The sequence below is a fragment of the Trametes versicolor genome (assembly GCF_000271585.1).
Source record: "Trametes versicolor FP-101664 SS1 unplaced genomic scaffold TRAVEscaffold_7, whole genome shotgun sequence".
Taxonomy (NCBI): domain Eukaryota; kingdom Fungi; phylum Basidiomycota; class Agaricomycetes; order Polyporales; family Polyporaceae; genus Trametes; species Trametes versicolor.
Genome location: NW_007360327.1, coordinates 942,460 through 956,975, shown reverse-complemented (window position 1 = coordinate 956,975; position 14,516 = coordinate 942,460). Strand labels below are relative to the sequence as shown.

Here is a 14,516-nt window from a genome sequence, read left to right as displayed (position 1 = left end):
TTGGGGTGAGATTCAGCGACGCTTGTAACATGGAGTCTCGTACCTGAGCCTTCGCAGGACATTATCGCAGCCGCCCCCGACTCGGACGGTCTGCAGAGTCCATCGCAACATTCCATTGCATGTGAGGTCAACGGCCAGGGCTTCAGGTTGCCCGGGTATCCGTGCACTCTATGCCAGGTGCTGACCGATCAAGGCCCTGGAGAACGCGTACGGACAACGAAGACGAGGACGAGGACGAGGAGAACGCGGTCGATGACGAGAGCGCGCGACGACCACCAGCACAAGCGTCTATGCGATCCCCGTGAGAACCAGGCTCTGATCCAGCGTGCCGTCGCGGCTCCCGGCCCGGACCTACCTCCTTCCTTTTGCAGCCCTCGGCGCAGGCCGCATCTTCTTGAACCTTATCTGCACAACTGTACGCCACCGCTTCGCCGGTGCAGCGCGGGCCTGTAGTGCGGAAAGTTAGGCGTACTCGTCATATACTCATCGACCAGCTGCCTTGAAAAATCCATTGGCACACCTGGTATGCAGAACATATTCTTGACGTTGGGGCCGTATGCTGACAAGGCTGCAGAGGTCAATCGGGAGGCACTGATCAACCACTACCCAAAACTCAAGTGAGTGCGCACCACAAGCTGAGCCAAGTCCAATCACACTGAACGCGTCTACTTCTCTAGGACTACATCATCACAATGGGTGCAACTCGCGCGCAGAAGGAACTCTACTTCCAGAAGCTCAAGGAGCTTGTGGCCAAGTTCCGTGAGTAGTGCGCTATGATACTTGGCGCGACGGCACACCAACAAACACCTATCCCTCAGCCTCCATCTTCGTCGTCAACGTCGACAATGTCGGCTCCAACCAGATGCATCAGATCCGTGTCGCCCTCCGTGGCAAGGGTGTTGTCGTCATGGGCAAGAACACCATGGTCCGCCGTGCTCTCCGCTCCATCCTCTCGGAGTACCCCCAGTTCGAGCGTCTCCTTCCCCACGTCCGTGGCAACATTGGTTTCGTCTTCACTGGCGACGACCTGAAGGAGATCCGTGAGATCATCACCGCCAACAAGGTCGCTGCCCCCGCGCGTGCTGGTGCTCTCGCGCCCAAGGATGTCATCATCCCCGGTGGTAACACTGGTATGGAGCCCGGAAAGACCTCCTTCTTCCAGGCCCTCGGTATCCCGACCAAGATCGCTCGTGGTACCATTGAAATCGTCGCCGATGTCCAGGTCGTCACCGCCGGCACCCGTGTCGGTACCTCCGAGGCGACGCTGCTCAACATGTTGAACATCTCGCCGTTCACGTACGGTATGTCCGTGGTCCAGATCTTCGACCAGGGCAACGTCTTCTCGCCCGAGGTTCTCGACATCTCCGACACCGAGCTCCTCGACCGCTTCCTGTCTGGTATCAAGACGATTGCGGCCATCTCGCTCGCCATCAACTACCCCACGGTTGTCTCGGTCATCCACTCCCTCGTCAACTCCTACAAGAACCTCATCGCTGTTGCTCTTGCCACCGAGTACACCTTCGAGGGTGCTGAGAAGGTGCGTATTTCTTTCTACGCGCAATTTTATATGCCTATGATGCCTACACATCACACACTGAAAATGCTGAGCGTCTTACGGACGTATGCTGTTTAATCAATATTGTTCTATCTCTGAGGCTACCTTGCTACATGCTGTCTGTATTCACAGATGCTAACTGCATTTCCTCATAGGCCAAGGAGTACCTCGCCAACCCTGAGGCGTTCGCCGTCGCCGCTGCCCCTGCTGCTGCGGAGGCCGGCCCCGCTGCCGAGGCTGCTGCTGCCGCCCCTGAGGAGGAGAAGGAGGAGTCCGACGACGACATGGTATGTTACCCGTTTGCAACATCTAGCATGTGCTCACAATCTTGGCTTGCAGGGCTTCGGTCTGTTCGACTAAACGCTCCGCGCTCGAGTTCACATTTGATGATGTATCGCGTCATGATCCCAAAACATACTTTACGATGCTGTCTTTGTACTCTAGCTGTGTCGTTAGCACTCATGATTCCCCGATACTCTCGCAATGCATTTCTACGCGCTTGTCCTGAACCTCTCGTGACCTGACGCACCTCGCTGCGGCAAAGCACAGCGGCTTTGTGTGGGCGAACAAGACGGAGCGCCCTGAAACGCGGGCCACCAAGCGGCTTTTGGGACTTCTATTGCTATTTGGGTGACAGGGATGGCATATTAATTGCGAACTGCTCCCCGCGACCCTGCGTCTCTCTCACCTCCTTGAACATAAACGACGATGTGCGAGTCGGACAGCTCACAAGAACTGCCGGTGACATTCCGACCAGAACTGTACCTACAGCGTCGAGGATGGGTCCTCGATATCATGCGCCGCGAAGGCATCACCGAGGTGCGATCCGCATCTCGAGCCAGAAGCCACCGAGGACACACGCTGATCCGTTGCCTATATACAGGTGCTCGACATAGGGTGTGGCGAGGGCGAGCTGCTCGCTTGCCTCTGCAACCCCGCGCCGTGGCTAGCACCACCACCCACAGACGTTCTCGACACAAGCAGTGACGACGATGACTGCGCGGAATTGCACAAAGACATCCTGCACCCCGTCAAGATCGCGGGCTTGGACATCGACCAGCGCGAGCTGGAGGACGCGGTGAAGATCACGCGCCCGCCGTCCCCCGGCCACACCCCCGCGCAGTGGCACTGCGAGCCTCTGCGCTGGGAGCCGCTCGAGGCGAAGGTGTGGGAGGGCAGCCTCGCGCACGTAAACCCGGAATTCGTGGGGGTAGACTGCGTCGTCTCGACGGAAGTGTGCGTGCGCGTTCGACGCTATGTCGGCTCTCTGCATCGCGCTGACCTTTATGAACGTCTACCGCAGCATTGAACACTTGCCGGAGGACGTCCTGCAAGCCTTCGCGCCCGTCGTACTCGGCGCGTATCACCCGCGCATCGTGTTGCTCACCACGCCCTCGTACACATTCAACGCACGCTTCACCGCGCCCGACGCGCCTTTCGAAGCGCGGTCAGGGTGGCCCGACCCCACGCGGCGTACCAAGCGCATCTTCCGGCACCACGACCACAAGTTCGAGTGGACCGTCGAAGAGTTCACGCAGTGGTGCAATGCGGTCGCGGAGGAGTGGGGCTACGACGTCGAGCTTGGCGGGGTCGGGAAGGCCGAGGAAAACGACGAGTGGGAGCGCGATGACGAGCTCGGCTGGGCGAGCCAGGTTGCTGAATTCCGCCGCCGCGAAGGCGCAGAGTGGGCAGAGAGAAGGGCGAAGCTGGTAGCGGGTCTGGGGATCCCGGACCAAACTGAAGAGCATGCGGGACACAAACTGCTCGCGACTCACCGACACTCGGCTCACGAAGCCGCTCACCGGCCCCAGTCCCTCGAAGCAGTCGGCGACCTCGTAGTCGAACGGATGCTGCGCTTCCGCAACACCACCCTTCCTCTCCGCGAGATATGGTTCCAAAATGAGGTCGCCGTTGCGTGCGGTGGCTGGCTAGACTGGCTTGTCCGCGCCGTCCGGGCCCATACCGGACTCTCTCTCCAGAAGCCAGTAGCTGGACTGACCGTGGACTGGGCCGTACAGCTAGACCCTGCGCTGCACCACCTCATGCTACCAGAGTCCCCGGCCGACTCCCCTCCTGACACGGACGAAGTGGCGGATATATGGGACCCATTCGATGACGATGAACCTTGGATAGAAAACCCGGAGGAATTCCAGGTGGCGCAGGATGAAACGTGTGTAGCCAAGGACAGTCGGAGTGAGCAGGACATTGACTGGGACAAGAGGGAATATGATGTCGCGGCTGGGACTGAGTGGGGTGCGCCGGAAGGGGACTGGTCCTGCGATAGTGAATGGTCGTAGAACACAGTACTTACACTTGGATATCCTACACCAATTTCACGCTTCATGGTGTTTGAGGAAGAAGAACGATGGTATAGACGCGAGCCCTGGCGGAGGCTCGAGTACGATATACTACAGTAGAAGTCCTAGCACACAACGCCTCAGCAGACAGCCGACATGATACAGCTCACATACACGCACCGAATGATAAGCAGCCTTGAGCCCGCCAACTCCAGACACGTTCACTCCGCTACAGCCGGCACCCTAGGACCTGTATGAAGCCGCTGCTCTCAGCACCAACCTTTCTGCCCCCACACGCACAGAAACACTACTCACGTTCCAAGGGGTGAACTTGCGCGAGGTAGGTGACCATCCACATCAGGTAGCAGCACGCAAGGGTGAGCAGGATGCTCGTCCGGATCAGCCTATTGTGCCATTGTCAATACGGAGTCCGCACGCGCCATCAGGCAATTTGGGTATGCTCACGTCTGGTTAGGACCTTTACGAGTCGCGAACCATCCAGCGCTGCCAAAGAGAACAGCAAGTACGAGGACGTAGACCGCGGGTAGTGAGGAGGACATGGTGGACGGTTGCAAGATGCCGCTAGTATTGACAGCACCAGGTCCACGGTACCGTGATGGGCGCTTACGCCACATTGCGGACGAGCTGCGCGTCCAGAATTCAGCGCAAGTCCAAACATTTTGAAGTAAGGGTCTCTCTACCCAACTGAACAAATCATTCTCCCACACGATTCAAGTCGGTGCAGCGTTGATGAATATTCAAGCAATTGCTAACATTAGGTAGATGCACCGAGGCCTAGTATACTTCGACGTCGCGGTCGTAACTGTCTAGAGTATATCACTCTGTCCCCTCGCTCATTCAAACTTCCTCCTGCGGTAGTGGATCTGGCACGGGACGGGCTGCACCATCATAGACTAGCACATCGTGTCAGGAAGGATTCATGGTGTGTAGACTTGAACGGAAACTCACCGAGTAGTCAGGCGCGGGGAACGTGCCCTCGTAGCGGAACTCCATCCTGCGCACGAGCGACGAGATGACAGTGCTGATTTGCAGGTACGCAAACTAAACCAGGTCTGTTAGCAAGTGTCGAAGCACATTACTTTGAGGATAGCTCACCTGCTCGCCAATGCAACGATGACGGCCGGCACCGAAGGGCAGGTACGGGCTGACCGTGCCCTTGCTCACGAGACCGAACCCGAAGTCAACCTTCTCGCCCTCGTTGTACTCCTTGTTCGCCTTGGCAGCAACACCCTTCTCATCGTACCACCGAGTCGGCTCCCAAGACTCCGAGTCGTCCCAAACGCTGGGGTCGACCTGGCTGATGAGCGGCGATGCAAGGACAATATCACCCTTGGGCACGACGAAGACCGAGTTCTCGGAGGGAGTGCCGAGGGTAGCGGGAACGGGGATGTCAACATTGGCCTTGCGCATGATGCTGTGGATTGGCGGGTGGAGGCGGAGAGTCTCGCGGACGACGGCGTCGAGGATGTTAAGGTCGCGGATTTCGTCGTAGCCGAAGTCACGGAGGCCACCATCGGGCGTACCAAAGTGCTGGACCTGTTCCTTGTACAGCGCTTCCCTGATGTTTGTGTTAAAATTCATGAAAACCAAAAACAGTCCTGGTCACGTACTGGATGTCGGCACGGGCCGCAACGTGGAGGACAGCCCAGGCGAGGGACGAAGAGCTCGTGTGCTGGCCGGCCATGAGCAGAGCAATCAGAATGTGCGCAATCTCGTGGTCGGGGAGCTGTTTGCCGTCGCGGTAGCGCTGCTTCATGAGAGAGTTCATGACATCGTCCTCCTGGTTCTAGGAACAAAGTCAACACAGGGCGCAGGAAATCCGGGTTTCATTGACCGACCTCAGTAGGGTTCTCACGACGCTTGCGAAGAATTGACTGGTAGAACGAGCTCATCTTGGTGTGGGCAGCATCTCTCCGGCGGTAGCTGGGAAGCGGGAGGCCGGGGATCATCCAGTGAAGGGGAGTGAAACCGTGGTCGAGGTCGGAGTAGACCTGGGCGTAGTCCTTGGTCAAGCTCTCACGAATCTCACGGCCTTGGAGGGTACGCGAGGCCGTCAAGATAGTCATCTCGGCGAAAGACTTGAGCACGGGGAAGGTGCCCCACTCGTTGATGTCGTCCATTTGGTAGACCTTGAAGGACGCGTCGGTGTTCAGGTAGTCCTTGACCTCGTCGTCGATCATGCCGACGTATGCGCGGAACTTGTCGATGGTCAGGGAAACCTTAACGAACTTCTTCTGCTCCATGAGCTTCTCGTTGGGGCAGTCATACACGACATCCTTGCCGAAAATGGGCGTCGTCAAGGGCTTTTCGTAGCATGTCAGCAAAAAGCGGATCACAAGTATGCTAAAGACATACGCCATATACAGGCTCCGCAGCGAGCTGGGTGTGCTTGCCGCCCAAAACGAAGTCGTTGCCTTGAGGTCCCAGCGTGACGGTGACGCGCCTGCCCAGGAGAATGAAGGTGAAAACATTGCCGTACTGCACAAGTCGTATGCGTTAGATGCTGTATGGTAGAACGACCAGGTTGCGCGCACCTTCTCCCTGCACTCCCTGAAGAACGCAATCGGGTCGCGGCCGTAGGCCGGAGCAGATCCAAGGAAAGGAATCCAATGCCAGACCAGCGGGGGTTGCGACTTGTCGCGGGGTAACTTCTCTGGGAGTCAGCGCCTTCGCAGACCCAAAGCAACGGACCACATACCAATTGCCAAAGTACGTTGAGCACAATGGAAATCAAGGGTATATTGATCAGCGCCAGCAGGAGCAACCTAGGGTTTGAGGGCCACTCGAGCTGGGTGAGCGTGCCCGTCCAGGGCTCCGTGAATGTTGCGTTGGCCGACATGGTTCCCAGAGAGCTGTCGTCGTCGAGCGTCGCCGCAGAAGGGTGACGGCAGACGGTGGGAGGAGGGTGAGGAGGACGAGCGTGGCGGTGGGAGCCAGTGGGGACGAGAAGATATACAAATTGGCGCGGGATATTCGCTCGTCCATCGAACCATTCCCACTTTCCGAATCAGGCGCTCGCTTCTCCGCATTTGGGTTCCAGGTCTCTCCAGTCCTCGTCGCCCATGGCCCGCGCCGTCGAGGCCCTCTTTTCCGTATTGCCGGACCAGAGTCGTCAGACACCGCTTGACAAATCGAGGCCGCCATATTTCAACATGGAGACATGGTGGGCCAGCTGGCAGAGACACGGGCGTCTTCGAGTTTCTATATATGCCTAGGCTGATGTCACTAGCATTGCTCATGTAGATGCATATGTACGCCAGTTACAGCGCGAACTCGTCGTGTTCAGCGTGGCAAGCAAGGCTCATTGTAGTCAATTGGGAAGGGGCATGAGTAGTGCGTGATCAATATAGTAGGTGTAATATAAGTAGTGACTATGATACAATCCATGAGTGGCGATAGCGCGAGTGTAGCGTATGTCTAGCACAACATCCAACGAAACCCCCCTATCGCAGCGCAACCTCAATCATCGGCCGCATCCCAAGCTTCACCATCTTGATCTTCACGTTCACCTCGTCCCCAAGCCCGAGAGCCATCTCCTGCGGCAAGTCCACCAGCAAACTCTTCATCCCGAGCTGCGGGATGTACACCTGGGAGTTGTTGTCCCGCGTCCGCGTGTTCAAATTCGGCGTCGTCAGCAGGCGCGCCGTTAGGTTCTGCAACGGGTCGGGCCCCTGCCTCTCCGCCGCCGCCGGGTCCGACATCCACCGCTGGATATGCAGGTGCGCCCAGTACTCGAGCTGAATGCGCTCCGCCCGCTTCGCATCGAGCTCCCGCGTCTCCAGCTCGTCACCAAAACGCGCGAGCCAGTCCTCCTGGTACAACACCGGCGACACCTTGTCGCCCGCGGCCGCGAGGAGCGCGTGCTTGATCTGCCAGTGCGCGAAGAGGTCGCCGAACCGACGCAGCGGCGACGTCACCTTCACGTACCCCTCGCCCTCGGGCACACCGAGCAGCGCATGCGGCCCCGGGGTCGTCAGGTACCGCCCGGGGGGTGCAGAGACTAGGTTGTGGATGGTGATGTAGTAGTCGAGGACGAACCCGTCCTCGTCACGCGCCTCCATTGCCTTTTCTATGCCGCCGACGCGCTCGGAGCGCATAGCGCCAACGGAGCGGCGCAGCGCGGGGATGCCGCGGTCGCGGAAGAACAGCGATGCGACGCGGCATGCGGTTTTCATGCTCTCCGACACGATCTCGCGCGCGCCGGTTTCGCGCGTGTCCACGATACCGTAGGTGATGTCGGGGAAGCCGCGGAATGCGTACGGGGTGAGGTCGGTTGTTCCGAGGATGTTGTCGGGCAGTGGTCTTGGATTGAGCTCGAGGTCGATCATGGGCAGACACATAGTGATCGCACCATTCCGTACACGAGCGCGCACGAGTTTGCGCGTCGTTTGCTGGAGAAGCCGAAGATCCTCGAGGGCCGCTGAGTCAATGGCAGAGATGTCAACCGGCGGCCTGCTCGGCGGGACGGCGTGGAAGGGGTAGGTCATCTTGTTGACAGTGGTACCAAGCGCAGCGTCGACCATGTCGTACTTGAGCGTCCGGACGTTTCTCACGACGGCGGCTCGAACCTTGTAGTCCGCGATCTCACCCCGAGAGTCGATCTTCACGCTGAAGGTCATGACCTTGTCCGGTTGGCCAGGCTCCTGTCCAAGACTGAATTGATGGAATCCGGCGTCTGGGGGTAGCATGCGAATGGTGCGATCGAGCAGGTAGCTGGACGTCGAGAGACGGAAAGCACTCCGAGCGATTTCGTGTGTCGGGGGGAGGAGAGTAGTAGGGTCTGCGACATGGATATGTAGCCAAACACTGTCTGGTTCGGAGGGTATGCGTTCTATCGACACGCCATCGTCAAGCTCCTCGGCGCCCCAGTCGTCCACGACGTATACAGGTGTGTTGCCAAAGTCATGCCTCAAAGACTCCACGATGTCCCGCCGATAGAAATCCTGGGGCCCTAGTGGATCGGGGAGCAGAGGGGAAGCGGTAGTCGGAGGGAGGGTGACAGGCTCGAGGTCTTCAAAGCGTGCTTCATCGCGAGTGACCACTTCTTGCCATGGGGCAAGAACTCCCATCTCTGATAGTAGCATGTATACCGAGGACTCGTCGTATAGCTCCAGGTCATACAACCCAGTTTTCTTGAGTATTTGCGAGAATGGGATTTCGAAGGGATCGACTTGGATGCGACGCATCGCTCGGAGAGACAGGCGTAGGTAGCGAAGGATTGTCTTGTCCTTCTCCGTCAACTCGACGCCTTCGAGGGGATGACGGGAAGCTGGTTCGCGGAAAGACTCTACTGCCCGTGCCCGTGAAGCGAGGACGAGTGCGCGTGCCTTCTCTGCGAAGGTGTCTAGGGCGGGGTCCTGCTCGTGGCTCATCTGGTGCACAGCTTTGATGACCTCGACGTCCTCTCGGGGGCGAACCCAGAAAGTCTGCTTCATGAGGAAACGCCGCTGCTCCACCACGTACGATATGCCTTCTTCCATGAGATACGTCTGGGCCGCTAGCAATTGCTCGAGAGAGACGTCGCGCGACCCAAAGAGCTTCTCCGCGGCGTCGTGGATGGTGATTTGGGTCCACGTCTTCGAATCCGGGTGAGCGACCTTGTCGTAGAAGTTGACGGCCCGTGCTTCTTCAAGGACTGCGTGCATGGTGTTCTCGAAGCTCCGCTCGAACTTACGCATGCGTTTCAGCACCTCCACCCGCGCGTCCATCTCTTTTTCAGATTCCGGGATGAGCATCATGCCACAGTCCTCCGCAAGCTGCTTGTCGACGAAGTTGGGGATTTGGAATTGAACGTCGTGCTCTTGGTGGGGCCATAACTCTCCGCGGGGCGTCAGAGAGTGAACCGTCCATTTGCGGTCGAGGAGGACCGTGTAGAGCACGACACCGAACTCGCGGATGCCGTTTCTAGTCGAGTAAGAGGTTAAGTTAGGGAGTCTTTGGATGGATCGAAGTCGTGCCAACCCACCGCCGAATTTCAAGAAATGATCCTGCAGGGAACCTCTGGTCCACCTCTCCGAACGCGTCCTGGTCATCAGTCTCCGGGAGCGAGATGGTGTCGGTTGCGTGGTCCGTCGCCTCAAACGCGAGCTTCTCCATTGAGGGTGGCATCGTTTTCTGAGGAGGAAGAGGCACCTGCTTCGACTTCTTCGCTAGGCCCGGGGGTTTGCCTTCGAGTAGGGCGCATGCCTCTGGGGAGAGCACGCTCTGTAGGGCTTTCGCAACCTTTTTGGGCCCGGAGCTTGCTGACCGTTGAGGATATGTCTCCGGTCCTCCTGGAGGTCGTTTGGAGTACGACTGTGTTCCTTCTCGTGGCCGTTCGGAGAACGACTGTATTCCTTCCCGTTTTCCATCCCGTGGTCGTTTTGAGTACGAACTAGCTCCTTCCCTTTTGGAAAATGAACTAATCCCATCCCACTTGGAAAACGAGTTCGCTCCCTCCGAGGGTCGACGCTTAGAGAACGATTTGTCTCCATCCTCTGTAGACCACGGCGGCTTCGGTAGCGTACTCTTCTGGCGACTGAGTGCGTGGCGGAGCCCAGCAGAGACATCCGGGAGTCGTGGAAGTGCGTGTCTGTGCATGACACAGAAACAGACGCGTCAGAAAGACCTGGAGAAGGAGGAAGAGGGGGGAGTTGGTGAACGGTGGACGCCGTCAGTGTCACGGTAGGCTACGCGCGCTTCAGAAGTACGATCCAAAAAGTGGGCGCTTCACGCGCACCGATCACTTCAGATCCAGATCTCTAGGTCGATCACTGAAAGTTGTCAGGTTCGCGCTTTCCAGAGCCGCGCCGCTCACTACGTCCCTCTCTCTCCTTCGCTGCTGCGCTCTTCTCTCTTGCGGAACTTGTGCTCTACCGCATACACGAAACAGCTCCCACCATGTTCAAACGCGTCGAGAAGCGCATACGCAAGAAGGAGCGCGACGAGGAGCTGGGCCTCGACGGCGAAATGAAGGAGGCTCTGGGCATAAACGACCTCAACTCGGACGACGAGTCTTCGGACTCTGACAACTCCGACGACGGTAGCTCCGACGAGGACGGAGACTCAGAAGCGGGTGCGGAATTACAGGAAGACGGCAGTGACGCAGAGGAGGGCTCGGAGGCGGATGAGGACGAGGATGCAGGGGAGATGGACCTGGACGTCGGCGAGCTAGAAGGCCTAGAGGAAGACGCGTCCGACGCAGATGATAGCGAAGACGAGGGCGAGCCGCCTATGTCTGTCTCCCAAGCCCTGCAAAATCCGCTGTACATCGTCTCGCTTGACCCCGAGGTCAGGGAGTGTATCGTTTGCCCCGGGAAGCTCATCAAGAACACCGTCATGGGTGAAGTGCACATCAAGTCTAATGTACGCCTGCACCTCATTAGTGCTAAGAATATATAGCTAACTTGTACTGAGGACACAGGCGCACACACGACGGTTCACGCGCGTCCGGGAAGCAGCCATGGCCGTCGACGCGGACACGGACGTGCGCCTCCTCGTGCGTGCCGCGCTCGCGGATGCCGAGACACCGAAGCCTGCTGAGGGACCCGCGTTGTCCAAACGCGCACTGAAGAAAGTATGCGCGTTCGTATCCTACTATCTAGAGCGGCCACTTGACAGTCATACTTTCAGAAAGCGAAGTTGGACGCTATCAAGGCTAAGCGCGAAAAGCAAAAGGCCATGAAGGCGAAGGTCAAGGCGCGCAAGGAGGCCAAAGTCTCCGCTGCAGGCTCCTCAGAATCAGAGGCCGAGGATGAGGATGACAAGCCCTCTCCCCCGAAGCCACCTCGCTCAAAGAAGCGGAAGCTGCAGCCAGAGGATGCCGATGCGAAACCACCGACAAAAAAGCCAAAGCCTACGAAAGCCGCCCCACCAAAAGCCGATGCGCGTTCGAAGGCACCGAAGGAGGCTGTCGCGCTCTCAAAACCAGCAAAGAAGGCGCCAGCACCTGCTAGCGACAAGCCGAAACCCAAAGCGAAGACAGCAACACCTAAAACTGTGAAGCCTTCTCCTACGAAGGCCACTCAAAAAGTCGCGGATGACGCGAAGTCGAAGAAGAGGCGGCGTAGTGAACCTTCGACATAGGGATAGCAGGGGATATTATGTATATTCTATATTGCAGCAGCGATTAACGTCCATGCAGATACATTCCACCGGTAAACAAGAGGCTAAGGAGCGGAAGAGCGCGACGACGCAAAACAGAGATGGAAAGCATATAAACACTACGCTAGCGGACGCGGACGGAAGGGAGACATGGACGCGCGCTCGTCACCGCAGGCTCCGCATGACCTCCTCGGTCAAACGAATTACCTGTCGCAAAACATGAGTTATCACGCCTGTTATAAAAAGGAGTAAGGCACGTACCTCGTGGATGTCAGGCCGTTCTTGAGGGTTGACTTTGAGCATGCTGTCGATCAGGTTTTTGAGTCCCTGAGAATACGCTGAACTGGGGTGCTTGTACTGCGCGCCCATAACGGCCATCGCTATTGAGCCACCCTGCTCGGTAGTTTGTGTGTTCTCGAACGGCGAATGGGAGTAGGCGAGCGCATAAAGTGTACAACCGAGCGACTATGTAGTCGGGATACGATGAGAATAAGTAATTAGTGATAGGGCTATCACGTACCCAAATGTCGACCTTTTCGTCGAGCGTGATACCAGTCTTGACATCAAACAGCTCGGGCGCGCGGTATGCCATGGTGCTCTGTTCAGCGGCAATATCCTGGTTGAACGGGCGGTGGTCAACAACAGACTACTTTCCATCACACGACAATTTCCGACCTGTTGCAACAGCGCCTGAGAACGGTTCTCGACCTTGATTCGCGCTTTCACAGTGCTACCAAAGTCCATAAGAATCGGCTGGTTGTCGTCCGCGATCATAACGTTTCTTCGCGCGCGTATGTCAGTACTGCATTCCGCATACGCTAAGCTAGCACATACCCTGGTTTCAAGTCCCTGTGCGCGTAAGGCACGAGCTCCGTGTGTTCTGCACTGCCGTTGCCCTCATGTTGTATGTGCGACAACTCCTCGTCGCCATCAAACACTACGTCATCCTGTGGCCTGTCCTTCGACATAAGAGGGACGTTCGCCGCGCTTCCAGGTCCGTGGTAGGAGTAGCCGCCGTCAGCATCGCCCTCGGGATGCGGAAACATTTCGTCATCGTCATCTTCAGAGTGCCGTGGCGACTGGCTCGGGCTGCGGTGGGCGGATGACGACTGGTTCGCGCGCGAGGGCGCTGGGTTCGCTTGGGTGCTGACGGGCGCGCGGTAGTCGTGCATCGCGCGGATGGCCTCGCAGGTGCCCTTGAAGTAGTGCAGCATCTCGCGCTCGGAGAAGTGGGTGTTATTGATAGAGTTGGCGTTAATGGCGTCTTGGAGGTTTCCCCGCTACATGCAGGGATCAGTTCCCGCAATGGTCCGTGCAAAGGTGGTGTGCATACCTTGTATAGAGGGAGGAAGAGGTAGACTATCTGACCGTCTCCATTGGGATCCTGTACAACTGCGGAATCCTGTCGGACAGCATTTGAGAACATTTTGGACTTGAATTGAAACACGTGTGCGTACCATAATACGAATGATGTTTGGGTGCCTTGAGAATGCCTTGAGCGTGAGTTCCGCGATGCAGGAGGTGGCAACTCACTTGAAACGCCTGTACGCTTCTACTTCGCGCATAGCCTGCCTGACATCCTCGTTTCCACTGGGACACCGGATCTTCTTGAGCGCAAATTGTCGCTACGGTCAAATCATTTAGCGTTGTTAATCTCTGCTAGTCTGGCAAGGCTTCGTACCCCGCTATTCTCGTCCTCCACCAGATACACGAAGGAGAACCCGCCCTCTCCCAGGACGCGGATAATCCTAACTACAACCGCGCGCGTAAGCAAAGCCGCGCTATATGGTCACTCTCTGGGAGGACGTGTACTCACACGTTCTTCCGTTGATCTTGACCTTGGCGGCTTGCTGGCATATACATGATGAGAGTGCCCAGAACGCGTCCTTGAACTGGTACTTCAGTCCTTCAAGCGTATGCTGAAGTTGTGGTGGGAGCGACATTGCAAGTAGAACGCGCGCGAGAGAAGCAGGACGTGGAGGGAGGAGGAGGGAGAGAAAGCGAGGGAACGGGCGTGGTGGTCTGCAGTAGTGGCAGAGGCTGGGTGAGCGGTCGGTGCAGGTCTCACTGCCGCGGGATAACCGTTCTTGGAATCCTTCGGGTTAAACTGCCCCAGAACGGATTGGATTTCACCGCCTAATACTCTGTGAGGCGATTCAACCCAACGTTCCAAATCGGGCAAACTTGAAGCGCCTAAAGACATCCCAATCGGGCAAACCCCGGCGCCTGCCCTCTGATATATACTCCCACCTCCTCTCCCTTTCCCCCTCGTCGACGCCCCCTCCCCGGGCGTCGCGCTGCTCAGCGGGATACCCGCTGAGCACGCGTTCGCCGTTCTGGTGCAGGGGCAGCCCCTCCCGCCCGCCCCGCCTTCTCGCTTATTCGCACACCTGCCCCCTCGCGTACCCGCCCCCTCGCGTATCCGCCTTCTCGCGTACCCGCCCTCTGCCCCGCTCGCGTGCTCCTCGCCCGCTCTTCGCGCCCTCGCCTGCCCGCTTTCCGCGCACCCGCGCCCGCGCACTCTCCGCTCCCTCGCCCGTCCGCCACTCTCCTCACCCTCG

At 57.9% G+C, this 14,516-nt stretch overlaps 7 protein-coding genes across 7 annotated transcripts; 3 read left to right on the top strand and 4 right to left on the bottom strand.

Annotated features, from left to right (window-relative positions):
- Positions 1-692: 692 nt before the first annotated feature.
- Positions 693-1,958, top strand: TRAVEDRAFT_149851 (60S acidic ribosomal protein P0; the record flags this gene model as incomplete). Its single annotated transcript, XM_008041433.1, has 4 exons — positions 693-759; positions 819-1,537; positions 1,711-1,842; positions 1,895-1,958. 4 exons carry the CDS (start codon positions 693-695, stop codon positions 1,913-1,915), a joined length of 939 nt encoding a protein of 312 aa, XP_008039624.1. The 3' UTR covers positions 1,916-1,958.
- Positions 1,959-2,263: 305 nt separating this feature from the next.
- TRAVEDRAFT_37905 (uncharacterized protein) lies at positions 2,264-3,852 on the top strand (the record flags this gene model as incomplete). The annotated part of the gene is made up of 4 exons (XM_008041022.1): positions 2,264-2,374; positions 2,439-2,791; positions 2,859-3,732; positions 3,805-3,852. 4 exons carry the CDS (start codon positions 2,264-2,266, stop codon positions 3,850-3,852), a joined length of 1,386 nt encoding a protein of 461 aa, XP_008039213.1.
- A 221-nt stretch (positions 3,853-4,073) lies between these two features.
- On the bottom strand, positions 4,074-4,412 carry TRAVEDRAFT_48473 (H(+)-transporting V0 sector ATPase subunit e; the record flags this gene model as incomplete). Its single annotated transcript, XM_008041107.1, has 3 exons — positions 4,074-4,102; positions 4,168-4,256; positions 4,318-4,412. The coding sequence occupies 3 exons, from the start codon at positions 4,410-4,412 to the stop codon at positions 4,074-4,076; spliced, it is 213 nt and encodes a 70-aa protein (XP_008039298.1).
- Positions 4,413-4,593: 181 nt separating this feature from the next.
- On the bottom strand, positions 4,594-6,784 carry TRAVEDRAFT_149846 (cytochrome P450). The gene is made up of 8 exons (XM_008041432.1): positions 6,572-6,784; positions 6,408-6,521; positions 6,229-6,351; positions 5,712-6,176; positions 5,484-5,659; positions 4,969-5,431; positions 4,822-4,914; positions 4,594-4,766 (listed from the first exon to the last, which is right to left on the bottom strand). The coding sequence occupies exons 1-8, from the start codon at positions 6,710-6,712 to the stop codon at positions 4,707-4,709; spliced, it is 1,635 nt and encodes a 544-aa protein (XP_008039623.1). The 5' UTR covers positions 6,713-6,784; the 3' UTR covers positions 4,594-4,706.
- Positions 6,785-7,316: 532 nt separating this feature from the next.
- Positions 7,317-9,981, bottom strand: TRAVEDRAFT_21042 (RNB-domain-containing protein; the record flags this gene model as incomplete). Its single annotated transcript, XM_008040857.1, has 2 exons — positions 7,317-9,777; positions 9,839-9,981. 2 exons carry the CDS (start codon positions 9,979-9,981, stop codon positions 7,317-7,319), a joined length of 2,604 nt encoding a protein of 867 aa, XP_008039048.1.
- A 786-nt stretch (positions 9,982-10,767) lies between these two features.
- On the top strand, positions 10,768-11,698 carry TRAVEDRAFT_29526 (uncharacterized protein). The gene is made up of 3 exons (XM_008040934.1): positions 10,768-11,217; positions 11,276-11,427; positions 11,485-11,698. Exons 1-3 carry the CDS (start codon positions 10,822-10,824, stop codon positions 11,534-11,536), a joined length of 600 nt encoding a protein of 199 aa, XP_008039125.1. The 5' UTR covers positions 10,768-10,821; the 3' UTR covers positions 11,537-11,698.
- A 247-nt stretch (positions 11,699-11,945) lies between these two features.
- On the bottom strand, positions 11,946-13,950 carry TRAVEDRAFT_169208 (Pkinase-domain-containing protein). Its single transcript, XM_008041431.1, has 10 exons — positions 13,772-13,950; positions 13,637-13,707; positions 13,489-13,580; positions 13,413-13,437; positions 13,289-13,357; positions 12,790-13,235; positions 12,631-12,736; positions 12,476-12,571; positions 12,217-12,420; positions 11,946-12,162 (listed from the first exon to the last, which is right to left on the bottom strand). Exons 1-10 carry the CDS (start codon positions 13,896-13,898, stop codon positions 12,121-12,123), a joined length of 1,278 nt encoding a protein of 425 aa, XP_008039622.1. The 5' UTR covers positions 13,899-13,950; the 3' UTR covers positions 11,946-12,120.
- Positions 13,951-14,516: the final 566 nt, after the last annotated feature.